This window comes from Rattus norvegicus, chromosome 1 (genome assembly GCF_021556685.1).
Source record: "Rattus norvegicus strain SHRSP/BbbUtx chromosome 1, alternate assembly SHRSP_T2T, whole genome shotgun sequence".
NCBI classification, from domain to species: Eukaryota; Metazoa; Chordata; class Mammalia; order Rodentia; family Muridae; genus Rattus; species Rattus norvegicus.
Window position 1 is genome coordinate 163,699,963 of NC_141534.1, and position 27,673 is coordinate 163,727,635.

Here is a 27,673-nt window from a genome sequence, read left to right on the forward strand (position 1 = left end):
ACGTGTTTGTTCAGTCTCATGTTTATAATAATGTTTTTTGTGGGGGGCTCCCTCCTCCTCACCCTCCTCCCTGGGCTCCGCTGCTAACGGGTTTCCCATTTATAAAACATCAGCTAACAAGCTTACTTTTTTTTCTCCCTCTTCCTTCTGAAGTTTATGGCTCCATATTTTTTAAAGCCTGAAAGGAGGCAAGGGCGGGAGGCTTGAAGGGAACTTAGGAGAGGGGCAGGAGAGCGCAAACTTAGATCTTTTGTAGTGAAAAGTAAGCCTACTCCGTCCTGAAGGGCATCTAATGGCTTGTGTGGTCATTGAAGCATGGAGCATTTGGGGGTAGGGGTGGGGGAGCCTGTGTTTGCAGCCTGACCATGTGGGCATCATGGTTCATTAATGAGCTAAGCTTCTGCAAGGAATTTTGGCTCTGTGAAGGAGGAAAAGGGGACAGCCTGGCATCCCTTCTAGAAAGAATCTGAACCAAGTTAGCCCACCTCCCCCCCACCCCCCCACAGGCATGCTAACACTTCCTGCATTACCATAGCTCCCAAGAGATAACCCATGTTCATGAGGCTGTCTCAGCGTGAGGGAAGAAGACAGCTTTATCCTTTCTTGGAACTCCTGTCACCCACAGGCCCAGGAGGGGGCAGAGCCAGGCCACTCAGAGCCTGTTTGGCAGGGCACCACTGTAGCACAAATAAAGGCCCCTGGTTGAGGATCAGGGCTAAGGCCAATGGCATTCAGTGAGTTTGTCAGGTCTAGCCCGGGTGCTGGGAGCTCCTTGCCCCTGTCATGCGGAACTCTGTGAGCTCCCCTATGCTTGTCAGGTTACCTGGAAACCTGAAGACCAGCAGTCTTAAAAAGAGGTGACTTCTCCTTAGCTCATCTTTTTACTCCTGAGACTGTGGGATTCCCTTTGCTGGTTTCTGGGTCCCTCTGTGTGTGGAAGGACAGGCCTTCGATGACAAGTACATCCCACCAAAGCCGATGCCATCCCAGCCTGCAAACGAGCGTTGATATGTACAGGATCCACGCTGAGGGCTGGGGTCCTCAGAAGCAGGGTCTGGCTGCGGTCAGGCACTCACAGGATGGGAAATGCTTTCCCAGGTCTCTGGCTAGGAATCACCTAGTTGGTTCCTGTCAAGTTGGAAAGCTCTCTGGACCAAGGGAGTTACCGCAGTAGCCCGATGGGCTGGAATAATCCTTCTGTGGTTCCGGGATCTGAGGCCCGTCAGGAGAATTTATCACTGCTGCTGTCTTCATTATTTTTAATTACCTGAACTTCAGCAGGCCATGCTTTAGCCGTTGCTAAATGGTGTCTGGAGACCATGAGGGAAGAGTCATTTGCCTTCGTTGGGCTTTATTAATTCCCTGCATTGTCCTGCTTCTTTCCCTGTTTTGATTTGGTTTCTAATTTTAAACCACTTCATGTGTTTATGTGAGCATATATGCGCAAATGTATTTTTGAACCAGTCAGATTATAAGAGAAATTAGCAAGCCATCTAGACAGGAGAGGGAGGCTGAGATGTGAATTCCTTCTGTGCTGCCTCGGAAAAAATATTTAATGGAAAGAAGAGATTAAATAGAGCTACATAAAATGCTTAACAGCAAAGTGTGGCTCAGACAGGCTTCTAAATGAATGACAGTGTTTGCTGGTGTCATTACTGTGGTTTTAGCAGTTACTTATTCCCTGCCCCTTGGCCTTCTCACTTACCACTGAGATTGCCAAGTAAAATTACTTTAAAAATGACGAAAGATCCATCTTCACAGTCTGGTCCTCAAAACAAACATTCCAGAATGCTCTCTTTTGCCTGTGACTCTTTTATACCCAGACCAGGTTTCCCAAAAGTCAAATATTCTGGATTATAAATGAAATTAGTTAGTAGACTTGAGTATTTGAATTATAGATAATCCCATAGTTTGCATAAGCTGCACTACTCAAAGTCCTGAGAGGATGGAAAAATAGCCCTCTGTAATACTATAGTTCATATAGTCTCTTCTGACCCTCACTGTCTCTGGTGGATCCTTGTAGCAACCTGACAGATAGGGATTGTTGACCATCTGTTTCATAGTTAGAAAGCTCAGAGCTTCCATTTAATAAAGAATCCTGTCTTAGTACAATAAGGCAGAAAACAGTAGAGAAAGACATCCAACATCTTACTCCTTGTAGGCATGTATATACATGATGCACACACATAAATGTGTACATACACACACAGACAAACACACATATGCATGATTGGGTGCATACACACGTACAAATGAGAGTAAAATCCTTTCTGGTAGAATTCATCTGTGTGGCCTTCTGAGCCCCGGTTTCCCCATCTGAGACTCTTCCTCCCTCACTGCAGTTTTCGCAAACATGGTATGTTCTGGGTACCATGCTGGTGCTTAAAGGATGTTTATACTCAACTCACCTCACAAGCCAAAGAGCAGGGACTTGTAGCCACACTTTTCAGGTGAGGAAACAGTCTTGGAGAGCTGGGAACTCAGGTCCACCATTCACCGAAGTCCTGTTCTTTACTGAACCTGAAACCTCCCCAAGTGGACAGATCACTTTGATAGTGTGGTCCTTCCCAAGGGTCTCACTCTGCTGTCTCACTGTACCATCTTCCTTCCGTCACAGTGGACTGCATGGACCCCACATGCTCCAGTAGGGGTGTCTGTGTGAGAGGCGAGTGCCACTGCTCTGTGGGATGGGGAGGCACCAACTGCGAGACACCCAGGGCCACGTGCTTGGACCAGTGCTCAGGCCATGGAACCTTCCTCCCAGACACCGGGCTCTGCAACTGTGACCCAAGCTGGACTGGACACGACTGTTCCATTGGTAAATATGGAAGGGAAAGGGTTTGGCGTGGGTGGAGGGAGGGTTCAACTATTACATTGTGTGGCCTGCTCTCAGGCACCTAACTGCAGGCCACCTCATGTGCAGACTCATGTCCTCTTCCTGGCCCTTCTAGTCGTTGATGCCTCTCCTCTTAGCGAGCAGACAATTAAAAAATTATGCCCTCCCCTTGTTCAGCCTGGGGATTCTAAACAGTATTGTATCGGGCATTTCTGTGTAGCTCTAATCAGAATAATAAGAGAATGAATTAAAGGAGAAAAGAGTCATGTCAGACCACAGTTTCAGAAGGCTCTTTCCAGGATTGCTTAAGGCACACCATCATGATGGTCGGAGTATGTGATGGGAGAAGGTCTTTACCTCATGATGGCTGAGAAAGAGCAAGAGCCAGGAGGGGGCGGGGCCTCGACACTCACAGGGTATGAGCCAGGAGGGGGCGGGGACGTGACACTCACAGGGTATGTCCATAGTGGCAGTGTTGATTACCTGCCTGATTGCTGTGACAAAATACCACAGTCAGGAAGCCTACACAGGAAGTGGAAGCAGTTTATAAATCCACAGGACCCACCCACTACCTCCATTGAGGCTCTACCTCTTGGAGTCTCCACTACCTGCTCAAACAGCACCGCAGGCTCAGAGCATAGGAGTCAAACGCCTGTGCCAATGGCAGACCCTTAACATTCAAACCACAGCAGTGACCTGCTGCCTCCATCCATGTTCCACCTCTCAAGGTTTCTAGAAGATCCAGAAGCAGCAGCAGCAGTTGAGGGCGGGGTGTGCAGCATTAGAGCCTGTGAGGAACATTTCAACTTTAAATGATAGCATCATTTATTGATACTGACACTGGCTCCTATGATTCCAATGTATTTTACTGAGACTTGCCTTGTGCAAGGCCACAAGGGATCCTGAAAGAGCTGTAGGAAATAGGGGTTATGGGGGAGCTGTCTGTTTAGTTTTGTCCTTTCCTCAGAATGAAAGATAAACTCAGTGTGGATTTTAGGGTCCTCTGCAAACTGCCCCAATTCCTTCTGGCTTATGCTATACTGGACAGTAATTACCATAGATGTGCTGTGTCAAATGTGTCTGTTAGCGGATATAGCCCCAGGACTCAGTATAGGCCTGACCTACCTGCTTGGTAAAGACAAATGGACGGATGGGTGGATGGATGGGTGGATGGATGGATGGATGGATGGATGGATGGATGGATGGATGGATGTACAGACAGATGGACAGACAGATGGGTAGATGATAGATGGACGGATGGATGTTTGGATAGATGGATGGATTGACAGACAGATGGGTGGGTGTGTGAGTGGGCGGACAGGCACATGACCAGGGCATCTGGTTTTAGAGAGAGTAATGCTGTTAGCAACCCTCTATGAACATCCCGTTTAGACCCCCAATAGATGTGGATTAGAGAACACATGTGAACTACCTTGCACAGTATTCTTACCAATGGCTTTTATTCACATCTAACAACTCATTTACTCCATACAAAGCCCTTGAAAGAAAGGAATCAGCACCCCCCTTTCCAATTTACAGCACACTTTAACATGCCTACAATGTAATGGGTACTATTTTTAATTAGATGTGACAGAGAGATAAGAAAACGCCTGCCTCATAGTGCATGCATTCTGGGAAGTGGAGAGAGAAGACTTACCTCAAATCACTGTCCAATCAACCACCCCACACAGCAAAGCTCAAATCATCTCATTATGGTATAGATTAACAGTTCTGATCATGATCAAGAGAGATGGCTATGACCTTTTTCTAAAATGAGACCCATGCAGCATTCATGCCTTTACAAAACCTTTCCTGCTAAATGGAGAATTGCTGTTCAATGCACTGTCTAAATTGGACTTTTATCCCTGTTTGCAAAGCTCAAGTAAAGACATGATTGTGAGCACAGATGTGCAGAGTCTCAGGAATAATTCTCTTTATATAGCTCTGTTTATTGCAATATAATAAATGGTCCTCTTAAAGCCACGCTGCCTTGTATTGTTCATTATGTGACCGAAAAGCTAATTTACGACGGGTCTATAACCTGCGCCTTGCACTGTTAATCCCCAATGAAATTCCACAGCCTGGGGGAGGCAGGGATAGCTTTGGCTGAGCTTTCTGAGTACTCCTCAGTTGACTGCGGATACGATGATGACAAAAGCGAGAGAAAGGGGGTTAGGAGATGGCTCAGTAGGCAAACGCTGTGCAAGCATGAGGATTTGAAGTCAATCCCCAGCACTCATGTAAGATGCCAGGTGCTCCATTATGAATCTATAACTCCAGCACTGGGCAGAGGGGTTGTAGACAGGTGGATCCCAAGGGTCCTCTAGCCAGCCAGTCTAGCAGAATCGGTGAGCTCCAGGTTCAGTTAGAAATCTTGTCTCAAAAAATAAACTTTGAAAGCTATCAAGTGAGAAAGCCACTGTGGATCTCTGACCTCTGTGTGTATTCACATGCGTGTGTGTGTGTGTGTGTGTGTGTGTGTGTGTGTGTGTGTGTGTGTGTGTACCACCATCACACATGTGCAGACCCACAATATTCTCTCTCTCTCTCTCTCTCTCTCTCGCTCTCTCTCTCTCTCTCTCTCTCTCTCTCTCTCTCTCTCCACTGAAAAAGACTGAATGGATTCATTTGATCTCATCCTCCTTATTCATAGGTCCATCCCTGATGGACATAGCTGATATTAGACATGTATATGGACTCATGCAGAATGACATAGGAGAGTCCTGTGCTGGGAAGAAACCCTGAGGCAGATAGACCTGGGTTCAAATCCTGGCCATGTTACTTAGTTATTATAATTTTAGACCAGTTATATCACCTAATTAAACTAAAATAAATGGAGACAGAGTGAGCTAAGCCTTGAACCCAGGGCTGGCGTCTGACTCTCATGTGTGTGTTAAGATGAGTGATGTCCACCCTAGGTCTTATTACAAGTATGCAGAGGACTCTGTCTGTGCTCACCACCATCTCTAGCTTCCATGGCTCATTCGCTCTCTCTCGCTCTCTCTCGCTCTGTGTGTGTGTGTGTGTGTGTGTGTATGTATGAGTACGTGTCTTTGTATCTATATGTGTGTTTATGTATGTGGCTGTGTATGAGTGTGTATGTATGTGCCTGTGTATGAGTGTATATGTATGTGCATGTGTGTATGTTTATATGTGTGAGGGTGTGTATGTACATGCATGCATGCAGGCGTGTGTGTGTGAGAGAGTGTGTATGTGCATGCATGCATGTGTGTATATGTATTGTGAGAGAATGTATGTGTGTGTGTGTGCGCACGTGTGTACATGTGTGAATGTGAGTAGTCTCCTCCACTGTCACTTCAGCTCTGGAAACGTAGTTCTGCCACAGGCTACTGTGAGACATCAGCAGGGCACTTAACTTTACTTCAGTTCCCTTGTCTAAAAATACAGAGGCACTAATACGTATCTGTGTGGGCTCTGTCATCAGTAAATTAAGTCAGCGTGCACACAAATAGCAATGATCACCACAGATTAAGCATGTGATATCTTTCTGTAACCTCACTTCCAAGGCTACTTCCACCGAGAGAAGCCATTCAAAAACCATCCGTGAAGCCAAGCAAGAGATAGATGCCTCATTGCCTGAACCCACTGCAGCCAAGAAGTTCGTGTTCAGGGACCTCGCTAGATAGCTGTGGCCTCTGTTACAGAGCAGTAATGCAAAGTCTTGTCCCTGAGCAGCTTCAGCAAGTGGCTTAACCCTTTCAGCCCTGAGTTTTCTCCTACATTCAACTACCTTACAGACCCGGCACAGTGCTGCCTGTGTCATGATTCCTGCTCTCTGGCGCATGAGGTAGGCACAGATACTGCCCAGTCTTCATCAGGAGCCACAGGCCAGTGGCCTCATCCTACACAATCCTTGGACCATCAGAGGTACAGACTGCAGGTTGATGGGTTGACAAAGATGGCCATGTCTGCCACCTTCTAGGAGAAAACCCTGCCTCCTCAGTGATATGAGTGTCTGGCGCCAAGAACAAGATTTAATGAAGGCAGCTTAAATCAACACACCCTGTAGTGAAATGTGAGCTGGGAAGGGCCTCGGCACTTGCATGAGATCTGTAGAAACAGTAAAGTCAGGTCTTATACAAGTGTTTACTTAGGTCCCTGCTTCTCAGAACCTTGGCTTCTGGTCCCATCTCAGAACCCTCTCCTCCAATCCAGCCCCACCCACATGGTCCTCCTTCCTGACGAGCCAACAAGGCAACTGGAGACAGAATCTCAGAGACCACAAGGTCAAATCTCTCACCTCCAGCATGCCTGTCTATAGCTCTGTGCCTGAGAATGTGTCACTAACTAAATCACTTTGCTAATGGTAATAGAATATGATCCCTACCCCTGTCTTATGGAAAGGACAGACTCTGGGAAAGAGAAATGGCTTGCCCAGCTTAGAGTCAGAGTTTAAATTAAATCTGGGGCCTCTGTACCTAAGTCCTCAGCTCTTACCCCAGGAACTGTTTCCATCAAGAAGAGGTCTCCCTGCCCTAATCTGCCTTTATGACAAGCAGTCGCAGAGAAAGTTTATTTACAAGGCCATCTCTTTCTTCATGCTTATTGCATACCAGCCACTGAGCTGCAAGCTTGACAGCCATTAAGCTGGCCAGGATTCATAAGACCCCTGGAAAAGTAGTTGTGATACTGAGTGTGATGTTGAGTGAATTGGGATCTAGAATAGTCGTGAAAATGTACCCCTGGGCACATCTGTGAGGGAATGTCCAGACTACATCAACTGAGGGAGCCAAGAAGACTCGCCCTAAATGCGAGTCCCACCACTCCATTGGCTGGATTTCCCAGACTGCATAAAAAGGGAACTGCTGTCTGAGTGCCAGCATGCACGATGCTCTGCTTCCTGACTGAAAGTGTTGCGTGACTCGCTAGCCACCTGGAGTCGATGTTGCTGTAACTTCCCCCTAACATAATAGACTGTACCTTTGGACTGTGAGTTAAAACAAACCCTTCATGCTTTAAACTGCTTTTGGTAGGTTATTTTGTCTCATCCACAAGACAAATAACACGTGCAATAGTGTTACTATTAATAACATTGCTGGATACGGAAGCACAAAGCTTAGAAGGACTTTATCAGTACCCACCCCCTGTTGTTTAGTGAACGGCAAACTCCAGCCAGATCTGAGTGCAGTCTTTCGTTAGTGTTCTAATCAGTTTCCTGTCGCTGTGGCAAAATGCCTGAGAGATAATCAAGTAAAAAAAAAAAAAAAAGTCAGGGTTAATTTTGGCTCACAGTTTAGGATGCTCAGTTCATGGCCCCTTGGTCCCACTGCTTTTGGACCTGTGCCAAGGCAGCACACAGGAGCTGCTACATGATGGCAGCCAAGGAGTGAAGGAGAGGGAAGACTCAGGGTACCATTCACTATGCCCTTCCAAGATCCGTTCCAAGGAAACAAATTATTTGTCCTTAGTCTCACCTGATAAAAGGGCAACCACTTCCCGATAATGCCACAGTTTAGGGACTACTCCTTAAACATATGGCCTTTGGAGGACATTCGGGACCCAAAGCATAAGATTAAACATGGGGGTAGTCTGAGCACTGTTTTACGTCATGTCTCTCAAGACAAACTGTCAACAACAGGAGGTCAGGGTCTCTCAATGTTCTCAGCACAGGGGCAGACACAGATATTAGGTTCTCATGATTATTGTATTGAGTGACCATGGTCAAAGTGAAGACAACAGAGCCCTAAGGAACACAGATGGGGGCGATAGCTGAAGCCTCCCAGGAAGATGGACATCACTGTCTCAGCGCTCCCTTCCTTCTGTTTCCACTCCCTACCCTTTCCTTCCACTTTCACTCACTCCTCAAAGCCAAAGCCAAACCCTAAAGTCCATTTATATCACAAACTCTATTCCTCTTAGTTCCATACCCTCCTGGACAAAGACCTGCATCCGCTTCCCCCTTCCAAGCTCTCTCCCAGGGAAACAGCCTTCGCACAAAGAGGGCACACTCCTGGCCTGTTCCCCGACCTCTTCCCCAAATGTTTTTCTCAAAGTAAAAGGGGGAAGAAATTTAACCTCTTTAATGTGGTCCTTAAAATCAGCAAAGCCTACTTTCTTTCAGAGTCTACAGGCTTCTAGAAACAATTCAGGGTCTCTGGCACCAGGCACCAGCTGCCTCAGGCCAAGTTCTTCCTGGGTCTTGGTTCCTGCTCTCTCCCCGAGAGAGAGGCCTCTCTTCTAAGCCTCATGCACTGGGTTCTCATTCCCCCTGCTCTGCAAGCTTTCTCCCATTGTATCTTCTACAAATGACTTTTGTTTGAGCGGAGTCTGTTGCCACGTTTCATCCCTCTGCATGGCTGGCTGGCAGACGTAGTACATGGCTGAGAGTCCGATCTGTAAAATGCTCATGCTGGTATTTTATGGTCCTTATCATTTCACTGCACTCGAGTTTCATGGAATAACAGGTGGGGACGCATTGGAGATTGAGTGGCATGGGTTTGAAGGCAGAATGTGCCACCAGTAAAAATCATGTGGGATTTGGAATAGGACCAGGCTCTGTGGTCAAGCCTCAGCTCACCCATTAATACTCCTAAAAATAACTTCCCTTCCAGAACTGTTTTCCAAATTCACTTGAACGCGTGTTACATAAACTGCCCAGTATGGCGGCTCGCGTTCAGTGGCACTTAATAAAGGAAACGTGAGAATGTTTTTATTATGCATAATTGGGTCTAAATTAGCCAACCAGTTCTTAACCTGAAACAAATTCAAGTTCAGAGGAGAGTTTATGTGGTCCTCATTGGAATCAGCCTCCTCTCTGAGCAGTGGCTTCCTACCAGGTCTCCACAGACAGCATCGCAGAGCAGCTCCAGCCCTGCCTCCAGCCTAGAGCTTGCACACAGTCCTGTCAGGCATCCCCATGCATCCTGTGTCACAGCTAAGGATCCAAGAACCCTGCTATCTACTCAGGTTCCAGCTGCCACAGATGCAGTCTGCTAAGAACTCTAGTTGGTGTGCATGAAGGAGAAGGGTTAGAAAGTAATGAACTTAGCTAGGAGATGACCCAGGAAGGTCATCACCATGGAGACTTGAGAGCCATTAGGAGGAAGGAAACTGAACAGAGACCACTTGGCACCCAAGGAAGAGACCACACGTGCAGCAGCAGAGCCCTTTGCGAGCCTGGTGGTAAAGTTGTTCCACAGTCTCACTAAAGAGGAGGAGCGCCGGGGCAGGGAGGGTCCAATGCTAGCATTCTCTGAACACCTTACCAAATTTTTTTGATTAGAGGCCAGGGAAACAGGTTAGTGAGGTACTTGGCCCATAAGCATGAAGATCCAAGTTCAAGTGCCAACACAACTTCAAGCTAAGTGTAGCAGCCTGTACACGTCACCTTCGAACTGGGAGGGCGGACACAGGTGTGTCTGGGGCTCTCTGGCCAGCCAGCCTAACCCAATTGTCTAAGCTAAACTAACCCAGATCTTAATGAGGGGACATGTCTTTAAAAAATGGGGTGGGGAGCTCCTGAAGAACAACACCCAAAGGTGACCTTCGGTTTCCACACATGATGCACATGCATGACCTAGTACCTACTTGCACACACACACACACACACACACACACACACACACATACACACACGCACATCACCACATATGCACACAAAATCCTGGATTAAATTCTTTCAATGAACCTGGACTATTTCCTTTTCAGGGATCTTTCTTTGCTCTCAGATCTATCTGGCCTAGGTTCTTTCTGAATTTGGATGGAAACCTTCCAGAATCCAGACTCAGATTCTCTGAGCTCCCATTCTCTTCTCTCTCCTTCCTTATAGAATAAAAGGGAGGGAGGGAGGGAAGGAGGGAGGGAGGGAGGAAGGAAGGAAGGAAGGAAGGAAGGAAGGAAGGAGAAAGTCACAAAACATGAAAAAGAACAATAAAAATTGGATGGATTAGATTGATAAGAAGCTGAAAAGCTCTGTATTAAATTAAGTCACAATTGACAGCAAAATGAACCAAATGCTTTAAAAAAATAAGCTGAAAGTAGCATCAGGGTTAAGAAAAATTAAAGCTTCAAACATAGTCATTGCATTAGTGCTAAATTTTGAAAATGGTAATTCAACTTTATTTACGAGGCAAAATATAATTACATTTAAATTTGAGAGAAGAGAATTTAATTCTTATTAATGACAGAAAGACGGAGCGAGATGCTTTAATGCCAGAAAAATTGTCTGATGTTCATGGATGGAAGAGAAAATTAGATTCGGCGCTGAGCATTCTCCCCTGTTACAAGTCTCATTTGTGTAGCCAGAATTGTTCTCTCTCTGAGAAACATTACCTTCTCAGCCCAGAAAGCACAGTGCCGACAGCCAATTAAACATCAAAAGGAAATGATCGGGCCAGGCTATTTCTGTATAGGTATGTTACAAGACGGGGAACTCAAGGTTAGAATTTCACTGGAGAAATAATATCCATTGAGACTTGACATTTCCCATACCCCTCCCCAAAGCCAGTGACAGCCTAAGACTCAAAGTTCAGAATAATAAATATCTAAGAGATTGACATTGGCGCGGAGGAGGAGAGGGTGATGGCGGAGGCAGGGAAGAGTCCACCAGTTGGCTGGGAAGTAACAAGAGATTTAGATAGAAAGAGATGGTCAGTTCCTAGCACTTAATTAAAGACTGGAAAATTGAGCCCAGACAGGCACACTGCTAAATACTGCCAGAGTTAAAGGTTGATAAAGCAAGAGCTGGCAGCTTTGTAATTTAGCAGAATTTCCCTCGACAGCCCTGGAACATTTTCTATCAGAACTGAAGCCTTTCAGTATGCAAATAGAAGCCCTCCTGCAATTGGACTTCAGAGTCAGGCTTCTGTTTGGATGCTCTGGCTGACACTTTGTAGCAAATCTCCAGTCAGTTTCCTGAATCAAACTGCGGCTACGGTAACTTATAATTTAAAAGAAGAAAAAAAACCTGTCCTTTGAATGGAAATGTTACATTTTACAGAGCCCCTTCGCATATGTGCTTCATGATTTATTCAAACAACAACTCCATAAGCCCCTGACGTGACAGGTGGTGTTGTTCCCAGGAAACTGGGGTTCAAGGAACTTGGGTGAGTTGCCCAAAGATACTTTGGGGAAACCAAGATTCCAAGCCAAGATCCTCTGGGCTCATATTTATCCCTTATACAACTCTTTTACTGGCAACTACCAAGGTTTGTGCTGAAGCTGGCAAGACAGGGCAGGCATCAGGACCATGCAATGCCAATCAGTTCATGGAGTTCCATGGCCACACACCATGTGTCTTACTTTTGTTTCCTGTAGCCATGATAAAAATACCCTGACCAACGCAACCTGTAAGAGAAAGGGTTTATGTTAGCTCACAGTTCCAGCTCATAGTGCATCAGAGCAGGGAAGTCAAGGCAGCAGGAATTAGAAGCTAATCACATCATATCCACAGGCAAGAATAGCACACGTGCCTCCCTATGCTTGGCTTCCTTTCTTCTTCTTTAAACCTACAGACTAGGACACCAGCAAAGGGAATGGCGCCATCTCCTTTCAGGCTGGGTCTTCTCACATCAATGAATATGACCAAGACATTGCAAAGGCCAGCCTGATCGAGACCAGTCCTCATTGCAACTCTCTTGTCCCTGGTGACTGACTCTCAGTCATGTTGAGTTGACCATTAAAACTCACCACTGATGCCACAGAAAATTGAGTCCAAGAAAGAGAAAGGACATGATGGTTCTTTCCTCTGGGCTCATATGAGTGGCTTCTTGGAGAGTCAGAGCTAACGTGGCTGACAGGGACTGCTTGATCAGACAAAAGTAATAGGTCCTTACAGCAGCCCACTGTAAAGAACCCAGTATTTGCAGCATATGCAGAGGTAGAATTGACTGGGACATTCTCTAGACATTTCTAGTAGCGCGATGTGACTTGTCTTAGGGATTTGTAGCAACAGGAAAAGAGAGAAGTGCTAGAGACCACAAGCAACAGAAGGGGAATGGCCTTGAGAAAGTCGGAGCTTTTCCACTGTCTGCCATTGGGAATCATGGAGAAATTTTAAACAGAAATCTGACATGGGTAAATTTGGTTTTAGAAGCTAACTCTAGGCATGGAGGGGAGATGCTCAGTAGATTAATAGCACTTGATATGCAAGGAGCCCCAAGTTCAACTCCCCAGCACCCACATTAAAAAGCCAGGAATAGCTGCACAACCTTCTAAATCCACATTACTATGGGAGTTGAAAACAGGGCGCCCTGGCCACTAATCTGGATTCTTAATGCCCTCCTCTGGCTTTCTCAGACTTACGTGTGAGCACACACTCACCCATGCAGATATCGCACATATACCTACCACACATATACAAATGTTGGTAGTGAATAGGAAGATTGTGATTGACCAGTATGAAGTCTGAAGAACCTAGGGGCCATCCAGGTGGCAGGATCTAGGAAATAGATGAATTCATGACCAAGTGGGGAAATTAAGCCTTTACAGAAGGAGACCAGGGCTAAGGGTCTTTGGGAAGATTTATCATTCATCTCCTCAGTTTACCTCCTTAGGCTCTCGTGGAAGAGTTTGGGGTGAGGGATTTTTCCAACCCTAACCAGAATATGTGTCCCAGACATGTTCTTTGGCCTCCCTGCTCCCTGGCCTTTCCTGGTTGTCTTCCTGCCAATTCAGACACCATTCAGAGTCCTTTTCTGGGCTGGGTTTGAAGGCCTCTTAGTCAGGAAGCCAGCTATCCTCCAATTAAGATGAATGCCCGTGGTTCACTGCTTCTTCACAGGAACTTTGTCAGGACTTGAAATCTGAACCCTAGGGAATAGGTGTGGAGCCCTGCTCTGTGCCGGCGTCCTAGGTCTGTAGTCTCTGCCTGGTCTGAGGGCTCTCCAAGCTCCTCGGATGAGGTAAAAGCCCAGTGCTTTCCACAGCTCATTAGCTCCCTACCTTCTTAGTCTGTGGAGCAGAGCTGTGACCTGGAGCAGTTCTGGCTGGAGGGTTTGGGGAGGGAAGTTGAAAAGCACAGACGAGTGGCTCAAGTTTGGCCTTGATGTCTAGAGGAGACTAATTACTGTAGGGACATCAGAGCCTCCTTCTTGTACCTTTTACCTCTCCTGGTTTCTTCCAGAAACCTGCCCTAAGACAAAACAGCCATCTGCTCGGCTCGTGGGAGGGAAGGAGGGGCTGCCATACTTGGGAAATGATAGTTTGCTGGAAACACAAGGAGATTCTCACCCCTGGGAGAAAAATTAACTGTACTCTAATAACCGACCATGTGCCAGGCAAGCGGCTGGCTTTGTGCTAGTTTATGCTCGTGGGTTCCTTAGAGATAGGTCTGATTGTATATTATCTCCACATCCCAAGCTTCTAAGGATATCATACACATAGCAGATGCTTGGCATATCTTTGAATTAATTGTAAACTTCTGGTGGAGAGTTGTCGTTGTCACCATCTTATAAGTGACATGGATAAGGCTCTGAGGTGGGCAGCATTTGTTCCCCACGGGCAGGAAGTAGTGAAACACCCAGCTCCTTACATGGCTGCAGGCCTTTGCTCTGGGCAAAGTCATAGAACTTAGGAAAATTACATGGTGCACTATTGCCCACACCCCTGAAACTTGGAAATACAGAGATGTAACAGAAAAAACATTTTTCTGTGTGAGATACACTGGGATATGCAGGCATTAGTCTGTGATGGCAGGGTCCTTCAGGCAATACCTGTGAACTAATGACCCTGAGAGAACAGCACACAGGGCTGTATCCGGGTGCCGGGAACCTAGATGAGACTGCTTCCAGTCAGAATTAAAGGAGGAGGATCCAAGGAGGAGCTGGTACAGGAACTGGAGACTGAAAGCATGTTTAGACTTGAGCCTATAGAGATGGACCGAAGGAGGCCCACATGGGAAGAACCCATGCAGAAACCTAGAGGAGGGTCACTGAGTACAATGGCTGGTCTCTTGTAGCCATTTGCAACAGTGACTCTGCATGATTGCTTTTCTGAGGCAGCTAACAAGGTCTTGCTCAAGTACTGACACCATGTATATAAGGCAAGGCACACTCTTCCTCCTTGCCTGGCCTTCTTGTCTATAGCACCACTAGATTTCTGAGGTGCCTTCTCATGCTCTAACCTCAAAAGTCGCTCCTCAGAGTCCTCAGCTTTTCCTCCCTTGACTCTCCATCCACTTTAAGAAGATCTCCTGGTGACAACATGCCACCTACAAAGCACCTTCTGCTGTCCCTGACTTGCCCTCCTTCAGCTCCCATCCATCCCGTAGTTCTCCGTCTCCTGGCTGCCTTCTCTACCGCTCACTGGTTCCCTCATTTCTACAGCTCTCTTTCACACCCACCTTGCAATCCCCAGACTCTCCCCAAGCATTTACTGTCTCCGGATACACAGCTGGCTTCTGCTCTGCCAGCAGCCAGATCTCATCATGGGCACGACGGGCAACCTCTCCCACGCCCTGCAGTTGTAGCTCTCCCCTCACTCAGAGCGCTAATGCTCAGTCCACAGAGGGGCTACCTCAGTGCTCACACTGATTCACCAGCGTTCCATCCAGCTGAGATTCTTGCCTCCTACTTGCTGAGGACCAACACCATTGCTTAAGTCCTCCCAACTTATTCTGGATGGTCCTTTACATAGCCTGTGTCCCACGCATCTCTCTGCCTGTGTTCTATGGCCAGCAGAGGTGCTGCCCACAAGGCCTGTCCCTCCAGTTCAGTGCTCACCAACTGTTCAAAGGCACCTCAGTGGAATGCAATGTTCTCGTTGTCGTCCCAGTTTCTAATCTCCCTTCACCTGGCTAACTTCCAGTACACAGACATGATGTACTTGCCGTATAATGACTGTTTACTTCATAAAAGGTGGGAAGAATATGAAGCACCTTCCTCAGACTTCTATAAACCCAAGATCTTGGGCTCTGTGCTGCATTTTGCATAATTTTTATGCAACTTTTGAGAAAGCTGAGGCATAGAGAGATGAGACAACTTGCTCGTATCATATGGTTTGGGTGGGTAGATGGTGACATGCTAAATAATGAAGTAGCCAAGTAGACAGACAGATGGTCTGATGTTTGGGCAGACGGATGGGGAGGGGGCAGAAGAAAAAGGGCTCAGTGTAATGGGGTTTGGGATAAGGTGAGGAAGCAGAATCCATCTCCAGTTTCAGCAATCAGGTTGTTTAACTCAGGCAAGGTTCTACTAAATAATTTATACTCACAAAACACTGTCAGATTGCATCAGGGGCCTTACTTCAACCTGATCCCACAGTCGATGGACCAAGAGAGCTAGGACAGACAGTCATCTTTCATTCTAGCCAATGAACAGTTGAGCAAATAACGTCATCTGCCCAAGCTGTTGGTCCATCCGTGATATGGAAGTGAAAGTCTAACTGTCCTAAGTATTAATGAATTAAGGGGAGGGGGGACGTGTGAACACCACCACCAACTCGGGAACACCAAGGACACTTTGTCCTGTCCTCAGTGTGACTCACAGGCTGGCTAGCATGACTTAAACTCTCCATCCGCAAAGATCTCAAAGACCAGTAATTAACAGAAAATGCTATTGGGAAACATATATTAAGCCTTCTGTTGAAATGTCTAAGATCCTTCTCCAAACCTCAGGTCCTAAGCAAAACAGAATCATTTTTGTTATTCTATCAGTGCCTAGTACAGACTTATGAAGACTTCCCGGAGCCCACATGGGAAGTGCAGTCTCGCTTTCCACACGCAAGGAATTTCAAAACCGTCCTCATTCTCCTTGTTCCGTGGGAGTGTTCAGGCACTAGTGGAGGGTGCATTCTCTATCCCCAGTTTTTATCAACGTACATCTTTCCGAGTAGACAACACTCTATGGGGAAATTAATTCATAAATCTCTATCATTAGTGTAAAGACCAGCTTCACCTTCCAGCTTCTTTAATGAACAGGATTGCAAAGTAAGTCCAGACAAATTAAAGCACAGCAGTGATAGGTCTCAGGCTTCATCTTGGCTTGTAATGTCTAATGAGAGAGGCTTGGGGCAACTTTTCCCTGATGTCCACACTTCCGGGCATAATTACCAACAACCAACCCTTACATCTTTTCCTGTCCTGTCACCCGTTCTCATGTGTCCACTTCCTTCCATGCAGTCGTGAGATGACAGGCACAGGCCAGGTGCTGGCATGAAGGACGATGGGTCCACAAGTATATGGACTAAGACGTTTAACAGTTACAGAGCTCCCAGGGATTGGAGGTGGGTGTTTAAAAAACTTACCTCCCGAGAATATTGAGCCTCCGTCTGAACGTATTTGATGGTAATTTTTTAATATCATGGCTCTGAGATGAGGCTGAGCTAGCAGACATGCATCTCCTCCAGGAAGTGATTTTAATATCTCAACATTCTTTATGGGAAAGAATAAAATCTCAGCAAATCTTTATGGGAAAACCATACTGTGCCATACCTGTGCCAGTATCAGGAAGCCAAAATGGATAAAACCTAGACCCTCCCATCCTTCTGGAAACTGCTCCTTGGTACCATTCTGATGCAGTTGTACCCCGGGTCTCCTTCAGTCAATCCTGTTCACAGTAGTTGTGTATGAGCTTCTCATGTGGACCGTTTTCTTCAGTTCTACAACTCTGTGTGAGCATCTCTCCATCTCAGAAACAAAGAACTGTGGCTGAGAAGGGAATTTTCCCAAAGGCCCACGGCTGGGAAGTTGGGTAGTCACATCTAAAACCAAGCCTACCCTGTTGCTTGTGAATCACAAAACATTTCCTCTAGACCCTCGGCCCTTCTAACTTCAGGCAGAAAGTTTTGGTTCTGATCACCTAAGAGACGAACAGCCATAGCCAAATGTTCTCTTGCGGTGAGTGTGAAGCAAGCCACAGCGTTCACTCTGATCTTTTGACTTTGCTACATTTGCCCTGTCTCATTTCCTTTTTTTTATTAAAAGCTAAATAAATAGTATGTGTGAAATTTGTCATGTGCTGACTGTGCCAGCCATAAATTCTAGGCTAGGGTCTTTACTTTGGGTCATGCCAACTCGTTTAACCTGACGGACAGGGGTTACGTCATCTGTGATACTGGAATGCAACTCCTGGGGGAGAGGGAAAGCAAGGTCTGTCAGGTTTAGATCCTCAAGCCTACTGTCAGTTTTGCCCTTAGGAAATTACCCGTGTGAGAGTGAGTCCCACGACACTCTCTAAAGTGGCTGATGCCACCCCACCCCACCCCCACTTAGAAAGAAGAAACCCAAGGTTCAGAGAGGAACTATGACCCACTTTCGTAGGCGACCTTTTCTATTATGTAAATGGCATATGAGCTGTCAAAGCACATTCTAGAGCATTGTCCTGTTTGGTTCTCACCAAGCACTCTGTGAAGTTTTATCTGCTTTAATGTCAAGGCAGAATCTGAGAAGGAAAAATAAAACAGGTCCTTTTATTTCAAGGGCAAAAATAATAAATAAAAAGTACTGAGTGGGGGGGAAAATAGAGACTGAAGCCAAATGTAGCGTCTCGGGTTTCTTCTCCCATCATGCGTTGAGGGTCCCTTCCACTCGGTCAAACAGGCATTCCTGTGCTACCATCAGTTAGCACCCCATAAACATCAAGGTCACCTGGTTTGGGTCCCTTCTATTAAATATACGAAAGCTCACAACCCCGCTTGTAAAAGGCCCATGGATGGTCCACCAGGCACCAGGCAGGGTCAGAGGATAGGAGAACATGTTCAGCACGAACCAGGAAGAAGGTGGAGTGCTTAGGTGGTCAGATCAAACTCTGCATGCTGTGTCAGCCTGGGGAAGCCTCACTTCATCTCATGGATCCCAGGACTGGACTTGGATGTGACAAAGGGAAAAACACTGGGCCCAGAAGTGGGTAGGAGGGGTCTGCTGATCTCTGAGGGAAGTCCCCCCAGGATATGTGTCTTGTTTAGTCTCATGCTCCATTTAAAGATATACCTGCTTTGCAGAACTCCATTGTTCTCAAGATGCCAGAACAAGGAAGGTGCAAGAGATGCCAGCGAGACCTTACCAAGCATCCTTAGACTTTGTAGCTCTCAGAAGCCACATCTCTAAGGACGGTAACAAGGTGTTCTCGCAACATTATTGTAAGAATTAGTGAGAAACCATATGTGAGTGTGCTTCGGAAGGTATAAAACTTGATAGAAGTGTTAAATCAGAAATACCTTTCCCCCGTATTACCTCATTTAATTCAATACCAGGCCTGTGAGAGTAGTGAAGTGAGAATTATTATCCCTATTTTACAGAAATGCAAAGTGAGGCTCAGTGGGTTATATGATGCAGTGCAATTTATTCAGTCAGTAAATGGCAAAGCCATGGGTAAGTCCTAGGTATGTCTCCTCCTTAGATCCATGCTTTTAATCCATTGTAACTAAGCAAAGAGGTGTAGACATTAATAATGTCTGTATATGAGAGAGAGAGAGAGAGAGAGAGAGAGAGAGAGAGAGAGAGAGCACTTCATGCATGTACTGAATAATCTTTAGAATGCCAATATCAGTTTGTACTCTCTCAGGGCAGAATTTTATCTTATTGGCCTGTATATTTCCAGCACTTGGCACAGGACTCCAGATAAGCAAGTACGGGAGATCACTAGAAGTGAATCATGGGAATTCACTGATGCCTGGATCAGGCACTAAGTCCCCTCAGCAGTGGGGCTTTCAGCATTCCCACCATAGGAAAGGGGGAGAGGAAGCTCAGAAGAGCCAAGCAAGTGACCAGGCTGGCGAGCCTGAAGTCTGTAGTCAGCACTGCCCCCAAACTAATTAATAACCGTCTGAAGCAAAGCCCACATTCTGTGATCATAACTTCTGCATCTGGAGATTGGATCAACTGCAGACTGGAAACGGAAGTTGCAATCTGTACTGAATACGGATTTTTTTTTTCTTGCCATCATTCCCTAAACAATATAGCAAACAACCACAAACAGCCATTTGGGCATGATGCTAAGGTAGAGATGATTTAAAGTACAGAAGAGCTTGAGAGAGTGTGCTGTGCTCTTTTATACAAGGAACTTGAGCATCCATGGATTTTGGTATTCAAGCGACTAATGGCTCTGGAACCAAATCTCCTTTGATACCAAAGATGACCTTACCCAAAGCTAAGACCTGAAGGCCCAGAGGCAACTGCAAGGCAAAGCTTGCCTTTTCTGTTCTTGGCTCTTCCGGTGCTCTGTGTCCTGCTGCCTAAAACCCAGCTGCTACCTTGGCCCCAGCTGCTCACAGTCTCTGGGTTCACACCTCAGTGTGAACAGTGTGAACAGAGTGCTGTTTGCTGTTTACTTTCATACCATCACTTGCCACTTGGGAAAAGTGCTGGGCAAACCCAACCTAAGTCATCCTTCTCTCCCGGGGTGCTCAGCCAGCCTCCAGAGTCACTGGGAGGCACAGCCCTTTTGAGTGTGCATTAATAGACGGAAGTGTCAGAGGTGCAACCCAGCCCAGGACTGGCAGGGCTTGGGAGCCTGAAGGTTGTTGCTCTTTGTCTTTAGGAAAGCCCAAGGTGTTGTCTGAGGAAAACGCCACCAGGAGGGCTGCTGGATATGTGACACTGAGTTGTATAGTCCCGTCTTTTGGAGATGCTAAACAAGCAGGCATGCTGGACACTCAGATAGGCTGAGAGGCATAGACATCAGCTTTCCACTGTCAGGCACCTGTCACATGGGGCACACCTTGATCTGTTTATAATTTAACGATCAGAGGAAGGAGAGCCAGCCCCTGGTTGCTGCTGATCAGAGTCACCTTCTGGTATAGGGTAGGAAGGAGCAAGAGGTTAACTGCCAGTGAATTACAGACAACTTCTTAGAGGAGGAGGACCTTGAGCCTTTTACCTGATAGTTGTACTATGTAACATGGAGAGTATTATAGCATAGTCTTAGAGTTCAAAGGGGTTTGAGCCATCATCAGGTTCCCTCAGAAGTAGATGAGGAACTTGATACCCAGAGAGAGGAACTAAGTGACCCCAGGGTCCCAAGACCAGTGACTGAGTAGGCCAGGACCCCACAAGCCTCTTTGAATGCCCAATAGGAAGTGAACTACCCTGTCCTCTGTCCTGGGTTACTTGGCCTTCCACACTCTGCTCTTCCCTGAGTGCTCACATCTACAGAGTACAGAGGGCTGTTCTATAGCAAGGCTTTACTGTTCACACCCTCCAAATCAAAACACCGTGACTCAGTGGGTCCAAGGGACCACCTACATAGTCCCACAGTCCTGAAGCCCCTGGGTCCAGCATGGATCCTGGTCTCTGGCTCCAGGTCACAACTGTCTGCCCATCTGTAGCCCCTACCCTGCCCCTGGACAGCTGAGAGTTATCGTGTGTACTTCATGTAGCCATGATCTCCATTCTGAGGTGGCAACTTGGCAAGATATCTGTGTAGGAACATTAAATAAATAGCAATTCTTACTGTGCTTTTTAAATTTCCCAGTTAGCTCTTTGTTTATTATTATTATTATTATTATTATTATTATTATTATTATTATTATTATTATTGTCTAGGTTGGTAATAAAAGTCAGAATCACTGAGATCCAATTTTATTTTTTCCTGGTGTGTGTGTGTATGTGTGCATGCATGTGTACATATGTGTGCACGTGTGCATGTGTGTACCCTGTTTTATCACTCTCTACTGTATTCCACTGTAGACAGAATCTCTCAGGAAACCCAAAGCTTACCTTTTCAACCATACTTGCCAGCTGGGTGACTCTGGGACCACAGGTACTTATAGCAATTCCCAGCTTTAATATGGGTACAGGGGTTACAAACTAAGAGTGTTGAGCTTATGCAGGAAGCTGAACTATCACCCAGCCCTTTTTCGTAGAGCATTAGCAACTTCTAGACTAGCAGTGCCTCTTACAAGGGAGAAATGGGTGGAGACAGCTTGACACAGGTGCCACTTAACCCAGTTGCAAAGAAATTTAAATTGTTGGAAATCTCACATACATTGGAAGACTGTTTGGCCATGAGTCAGTCAAGTCTAGGCCTCCATAGAGCCCTGGAAAACAAGATCCTGTGATAAGTGTACTATACAATTTTCCTAAAAAGCAGTTGCAGTTTAGAAACCTTTTGGTCTCAGTTCTTAGTAAGCATGAAGCAGCTGCTGGCCTGGAGCCCAGGGGACTTGTGAATCAGGTCCTGTGTGCTTTGCACCCACACAGACCAGCCTTTGTGAAGGACAAGGAGGCCTTGCTCTGGCCATGAAATAGCCTCCTCCCCCAGCTGTTTACTTTGGAACTAAAAGCTCATTTAGATGGTGGTAGGGGAAGCATCAACTGAAGGAGAGAGAATAAACCCAGCATCACAGGACAACCGTCATTGGTGGACAACACTGAAAACCCGATGAGTGGACCAGTGCCTACCAATACTTACTTTCTCTCTCTCTCTCTCTCTCTCTCTCTCTCTCTCTCTCTCTCTCTCTCTCTCTCTCTCTCCCCCCCCCCCCTCTCTCTCTCTCACACACACACACACACACACACACACACTTTCCTGCCCAGCTTCCACTGGAGTCAAGGATGCAGGGAAACGCCACGGGTTCCTCGCCAGGTCCACAAGCACTTCATTTGGCAACAGGAACTCACCCTCGCCTTGTGTTCACACATAACTGGTTTTTAATTAAATCTGACTTGTTCTCACATCTGTTCAGAAGGCCGGTCCCCTTTGGAAGTGGCAAGCACAAAAGCAGGGACAGACTGGCAATGGGGGAAAGCAAATAGAGCGGAGCTGCACAATCCCCCCTCTTCTGGTGAGGAAGCTAGGGCTGGCAGGCTTCTGCCACAGGATTGTTCTTCGAGGTCATGGGCTGTGGAAATCGCTCTGCCAAGCAGCTGGAATCCTTATCCACTCAGAGAGCCTAACTAGGTGGCCAAGTGTGACCCTTGTTCCCAGCAACAGCTAGCTTAATAAGCTTTTGTTCTCTCTCCTCCCACCCCTGCCCCTTGGCCCTTCTCTCTTGCCCACAGAGATCTGTGCTGCTGACTGTGGTGGCCACGGCGTCTGTGTAGGAGGCACCTGCCGCTGTGAGGATGGCTGGATGGGGGCTGCATGCGACCAACGGGCCTGCCACCCACGCTGTGCAGAACACGGGACCTGCCGGGATGGCAAGTGCGAATGCAGCCCTGGCTGGAACGGCGAACACTGCACCATTGGTATGATGCACGTCCCCGGGCATTTTGATTGCTCTCTAGACATTTTTGGGGGCAGCCCGACCCTTCCTCCATTGCATGTGGATAGGCACCAAAAGTCCTTTCATCTGATGACATTATGACTGGCTTTTCCTAGACATGAGTTGGGTTTAAATACACCATCTGTCATTTTCAACACACATCCTCCCGGTTTGCATTCCCCAGCTGACACCTAGCTAGTTAGCAGGTCTTGCTGTTTAGCCCATCCAGAGCTAAATGCAACACTGCTCTTTGCCCAAAGATGAGTTGAATGGCAGCCATGATGGGCAAGTGCCATCGCCTGTCGGAATCTGTTTCCTCACCTAAGGAGTTTGGCACGGAGCGGCACACGGTGGAATGCTCCAAACATGGAGCCATCATCGCTGTCTATGGCTGTGTAGCCCCCAGTAGTAGCAGGGGCTCCTGAAGAGGCCTCTAACCTTGGCATAAAACTCTCCCACAGGGTGCTCAGGCCACATCTGCATTCCTCTTTCCCCTGCCCCAGGCTTCCATCCTGTCTGCATCTGTCTCCTTTCTCCTCTCTGGGGGCTGCTCTGCACCAGTCCCTGCTGAAGCAGCACTGTCGGCAGCTTTAAAAACAAGCTGATCACTTCTTCCCGTCTCTCTGCCTTTCCTGCTGGCTTTGTTGATTTTAAACACAGCCAGACGTTTCGCTTGGTTTATTATCCTGGAATGAACACTCACCAAAAGCTCTTTATTGAATCAACTGCTTTGTGTACTCGTTTTAACTTCTTCCCTTTCCTATTTTTCTTTCTTTCTTTCTTTTTTTAAGAAAGGGTTTGCAATCAGATGGTAAGCACATGGCTTTTATAAGGCAGAATTCCAGGTGCCTCTCAGCAGAGAAACTGACCTCTTGGGTCTCAGAAATGGCAGAAAAGCCCTAGCTTTTTAGAGACAAAGGAGTTTTAAGCAAATGACTCTACCTTGCATCCAATCTTTCTGTTTTGCCATTACTTCATAGATGTTGGTCCCCTGCAACATCACCAAGTCAGTAAACAGCTATGGGACACATTATATTTATTAACAACAATGGCTTCTAATTTTTGAGTATTTATGATGTGCCAAGCACTGTGCCTAAGGCCTTAACTGCTTTATTTTATACTCCTAACAATGCAAAGAGGTATGGATAATTTTCTCTTTCTCAGAGGCCTAAGAGGAATGGCCATTTCACCTTTTAGAACAAGATTCAGAAACTTGATTTTTCTCTTTCCAGCTGTTTGCCCTACGGTCCTTGCAGATGGTGCCCAGGTGCCAACCAGGCACCCAGCTTTGGTCCCGACCAGAGGCCAGGCAGTTTATCTAGTGTGACTCTGAGTCCCCCCACTTTGCCTCAGCCCATGTTCCTCACATATCCCCTTCATGTTGGTGATACAGCTTTCTCTCCCGACAGCAGACTATGCCATCCCATCTCACTGTATGCTACCCGGCAGCTTCTGTGTGATGATGCCGTCCTACTTTAGGGCTGCCTTGGAATTCTCTTAGAGAAAAGTGAGGCTAACTGTCTGAGGGGTTTCTGCCTTCCTCTGTGCTTTCTTCTGACGGCAGCCTAAACACTCAGCCTCTTAACCCAGAAGTCCATTCCCATGCAAAGAAAGACTCATGTACCAGAGAAATGGCTGACTCAGTAAAGCGCTTGCCTTGTAAGCCTTAGGACCTGAGTTCAATCCCTAGAACTGATGTCAAAGCCAGCTGTTGTGGCCCATGCATCAGATGACAGAGGCAGGAGGATCTCTGAAGCTCAGTGGCTAGTGAGAGACGCTGCCTCAAATGAGGCAATGGTGTTCCTAAGGACGGCACCCAAGGCTTTCCTTGGCAGCCATGATGATTCATGTGCCTCAGCCTGCTGCGTGCAGAATTAAAGGTGTGCACCTCTATACCCTGCTCTCTCTCACATACTTTTAAAAAAACAAAGAGTTCAAACACAAGGAGAACACATTTGGTTTTCCTTCCCTTGCTTATAGAGTTCTGAGTTTGCTTTGCCAAATTCCAAAAAGTACCCACCTCATATAAGACAAGACATCTCACCTGTGTCAAAGGATAGGGATAGAGGGAAACTCTCCCTTGGCCTCACTGAAGAGGATCCATGTCAGGGCTGGGCAGGCTGGCCTACATCTGCGATAGCTATTTATCAGACTGGCTTTAAGAAGGTCCCATTTATTTTGGCATCAAGAAGCCTTACCTTCCTTTCTATGTCTCCTGCCTGCTCCGTTGTTTCCCTTTAAGGACGTGTTCTTCTCTAGTTCCAGATAGTTTTTCTCTCTAGATAAGATCAACACCAAGGTAAACGTGCATATCAAAAGAGGAAGATTGACAGTCATAAATATCACAAAGAAGAACAAATGTCACAGGACACAGAAGAGGTCACACAGGCTAGTCACAGTGGCTCAGATGAAAGGACCTTGGGCTGGGAATTCTCTTCTTCATTGTGTGATGAGCATTTTCTTTGTCCTTGTGTAATTTCCCTGCATGGCTCCCTCCTCTTCTTGGGTCTCTGCTGTGGCCAGCTGCATCTCTGCGAGAAACCCAACCCCCTTGTGCTGAAGGAAGGAACATGTCAGTAACCTTGTATAACAGAAGGGGATAGAGAGACAGTGATGGGTCCCCCTTCCCTTGTTGAGGGAGTAAGAAGAAATCCTTTTAAAAATGATTCCCAGTGAGCATCACACAGGGACAGAGGGGACTGATGTGAGAAGTTAGAGATGCTAAGCGTTCAGTTTTTATTTGTCTTCAGTCCACTGTGCCAGGGTGGGTCTTATTCTGCAGCTGCAATCCTGTTCTCTCCTAACCCAGAGAAGCTAGTACCTTGGCACTGAGTAGTGGAAGCCAGAGTCAGGGTCTGTTTGTTCACATACTGCTGCCCTCCATAAACAGGAAGAAGTAACTTTACCTTACAGTAGGCAGGAAGGAAGCACTTGACAACCAAGATAACTATGGACTCCCTAAGCCAAGCCCACCAGAAGAACCCTTTTATCCAGGTGACACTTTCCAAAGCAGCGTATTGTAGTAGACATGACATGCAGTCCTTTAGAGAATTGGTCTTCCTTGTCTTTCAGGGAGGCTGCTTATTTTATCTCAAAAGAAGTTGACTTTCCAAAGAAGAAATGTGTCAATGGCATTTTTCTTAACGATAATATATTTTTATTATTGTAAGACTGCTCCACATGCAGCCCCTCCCACCTCCCATGCCTTATGTTGAGGAATCGCTCACTCTTAGCACCTAGAGAGTAGGTCTCTGGTGAAATTGCCATAGGAAAACTACACGGTTGTTTGGGGGCAGTTTTTCTCTCAATGAATCCAGAGTGTGCAGCTGGATGACATCACCAACTGGATGACATCACCAGCGATGAGAGAATTCCAGTCCTTTCCTCTACCACCCACCCATAGGACAGCATATCTATCATGCCAGAAGTGGTTCACCTGAAATTATCCCTGAGAGAAGAAGGATTCTTCAATTTTGTTTTGGCCTCTCAATACTAATGCTTCATTTGCAAATGTGGCACTCATTTGCATATACAACATCCATTTGCATATAAGGGGAGCTACGGTCTCCTAGTCTAGAAGCTGAGGTAAGATGGATTGGCTTGGTTCCTCAAGTCTATAGTCCATACACAGTCATCAAAAGCGCATTTTTAGATGTCTGTTCCAGGAATGTTATGGGCCCTGTAAATCCAAGGTTTGACCTCCAATTTCTTTAGAAAAGCTGAAAACTATTGTTAAATTTAAGAAGGTGCTTAATTTCTTTTCCTGTCTCAAAACACTAACATTTTGGATCAATTCTGAGGTGATCATTTCACTCACCTCAGTGCCCCTCATCCACGAAGCCTCAAAACATGTGTGGGAAATGCCAGCCTCTGATTTCATTTATAAAATCCAACCTTGACCCCAAAGCTGTGATAGCGGGAGATGCCAGACGCTCGGGATTATTTACTGAACTTCAGGAGAGCTGTCCAATCACATAAATCCTGATTCTAAAACAACAGCCTCTTCTGGGAGTAAAGATCAAAATAACACTCTGATGACGCAACCCCTTGAGTGAACGAAACCAGACTTCACGGTGAAGAGGAATTTTAAAGGAAACCACAGAATCTTCTGGAGCCCTTTGTCTACTTTCAAATGGTAGCTCTCAGGTTTCCCTTCGCAATCACACTATCCTTCAACAAGAGCTCAGAAATCACTTAGGTATGATGACCCTCTGCTATCCACCCTCAAACGCTCTCGAAACAAGACCTGAGACCATCAGGAAAGGGAGAAGGGGGGAAAGTGCACACAAGGATACACCTGGAGCTATCAGAGGAGGAGTCTGATTACTGGTGTCTCTGGGAGATGTCAGCGCGCATGGTAATGGTGGGGAAGTAGAAGAAAATAAATGAGATTTGTGGAGTCATTTCAAGGTAGAAACCACTGACTATTCATCCACCAGCCCTGCATCCAGAAAAACAAAGAATATGAATTTGTTGGCTCTTAATAAAACATCACATTGGTAGCTGGTATCTGCCAGAAAGAAATTAAGGAAACTCTAACCTCCTTACCTCCACCTGCCGCAGTGCATGATCTCTGCTTCATCTGCCTTGAGAACTAGTAATGCAAGTGTTCATTGTCAAGCCAAGAGCCCTGGGGTGTGAGAAGGAGAAACCTCAGGTCTGATCTTCACCATCCTTGATGGAGGCCCAGGCTTCTGGGGACTGTTGGAATGGAAACCCTTAGGAACCCCGGTGGAT

At 46.5% G+C, this 27,673-nt stretch overlaps 1 protein-coding gene across 15 annotated transcripts in view; it reads left to right on the top strand.

Annotated features, from left to right (window-relative positions):
* Positions 1–27,673, top strand: part of Tenm4 (teneurin transmembrane protein 4) — a 700,311-nt gene that overhangs the window by 564,400 nt on the left and 108,238 nt on the right. For all 15 annotated transcript variants that reach the window (XM_087558479.1, XM_087558500.1, XM_087558515.1 and 12 more), the window contains 2 exon segments: positions 2,618–2,818; positions 22,734–22,919. In XM_087558479.1, the coding sequence (XP_087414605.1) occupies positions 2,618–2,818; positions 22,734–22,919 (387 nt within the window).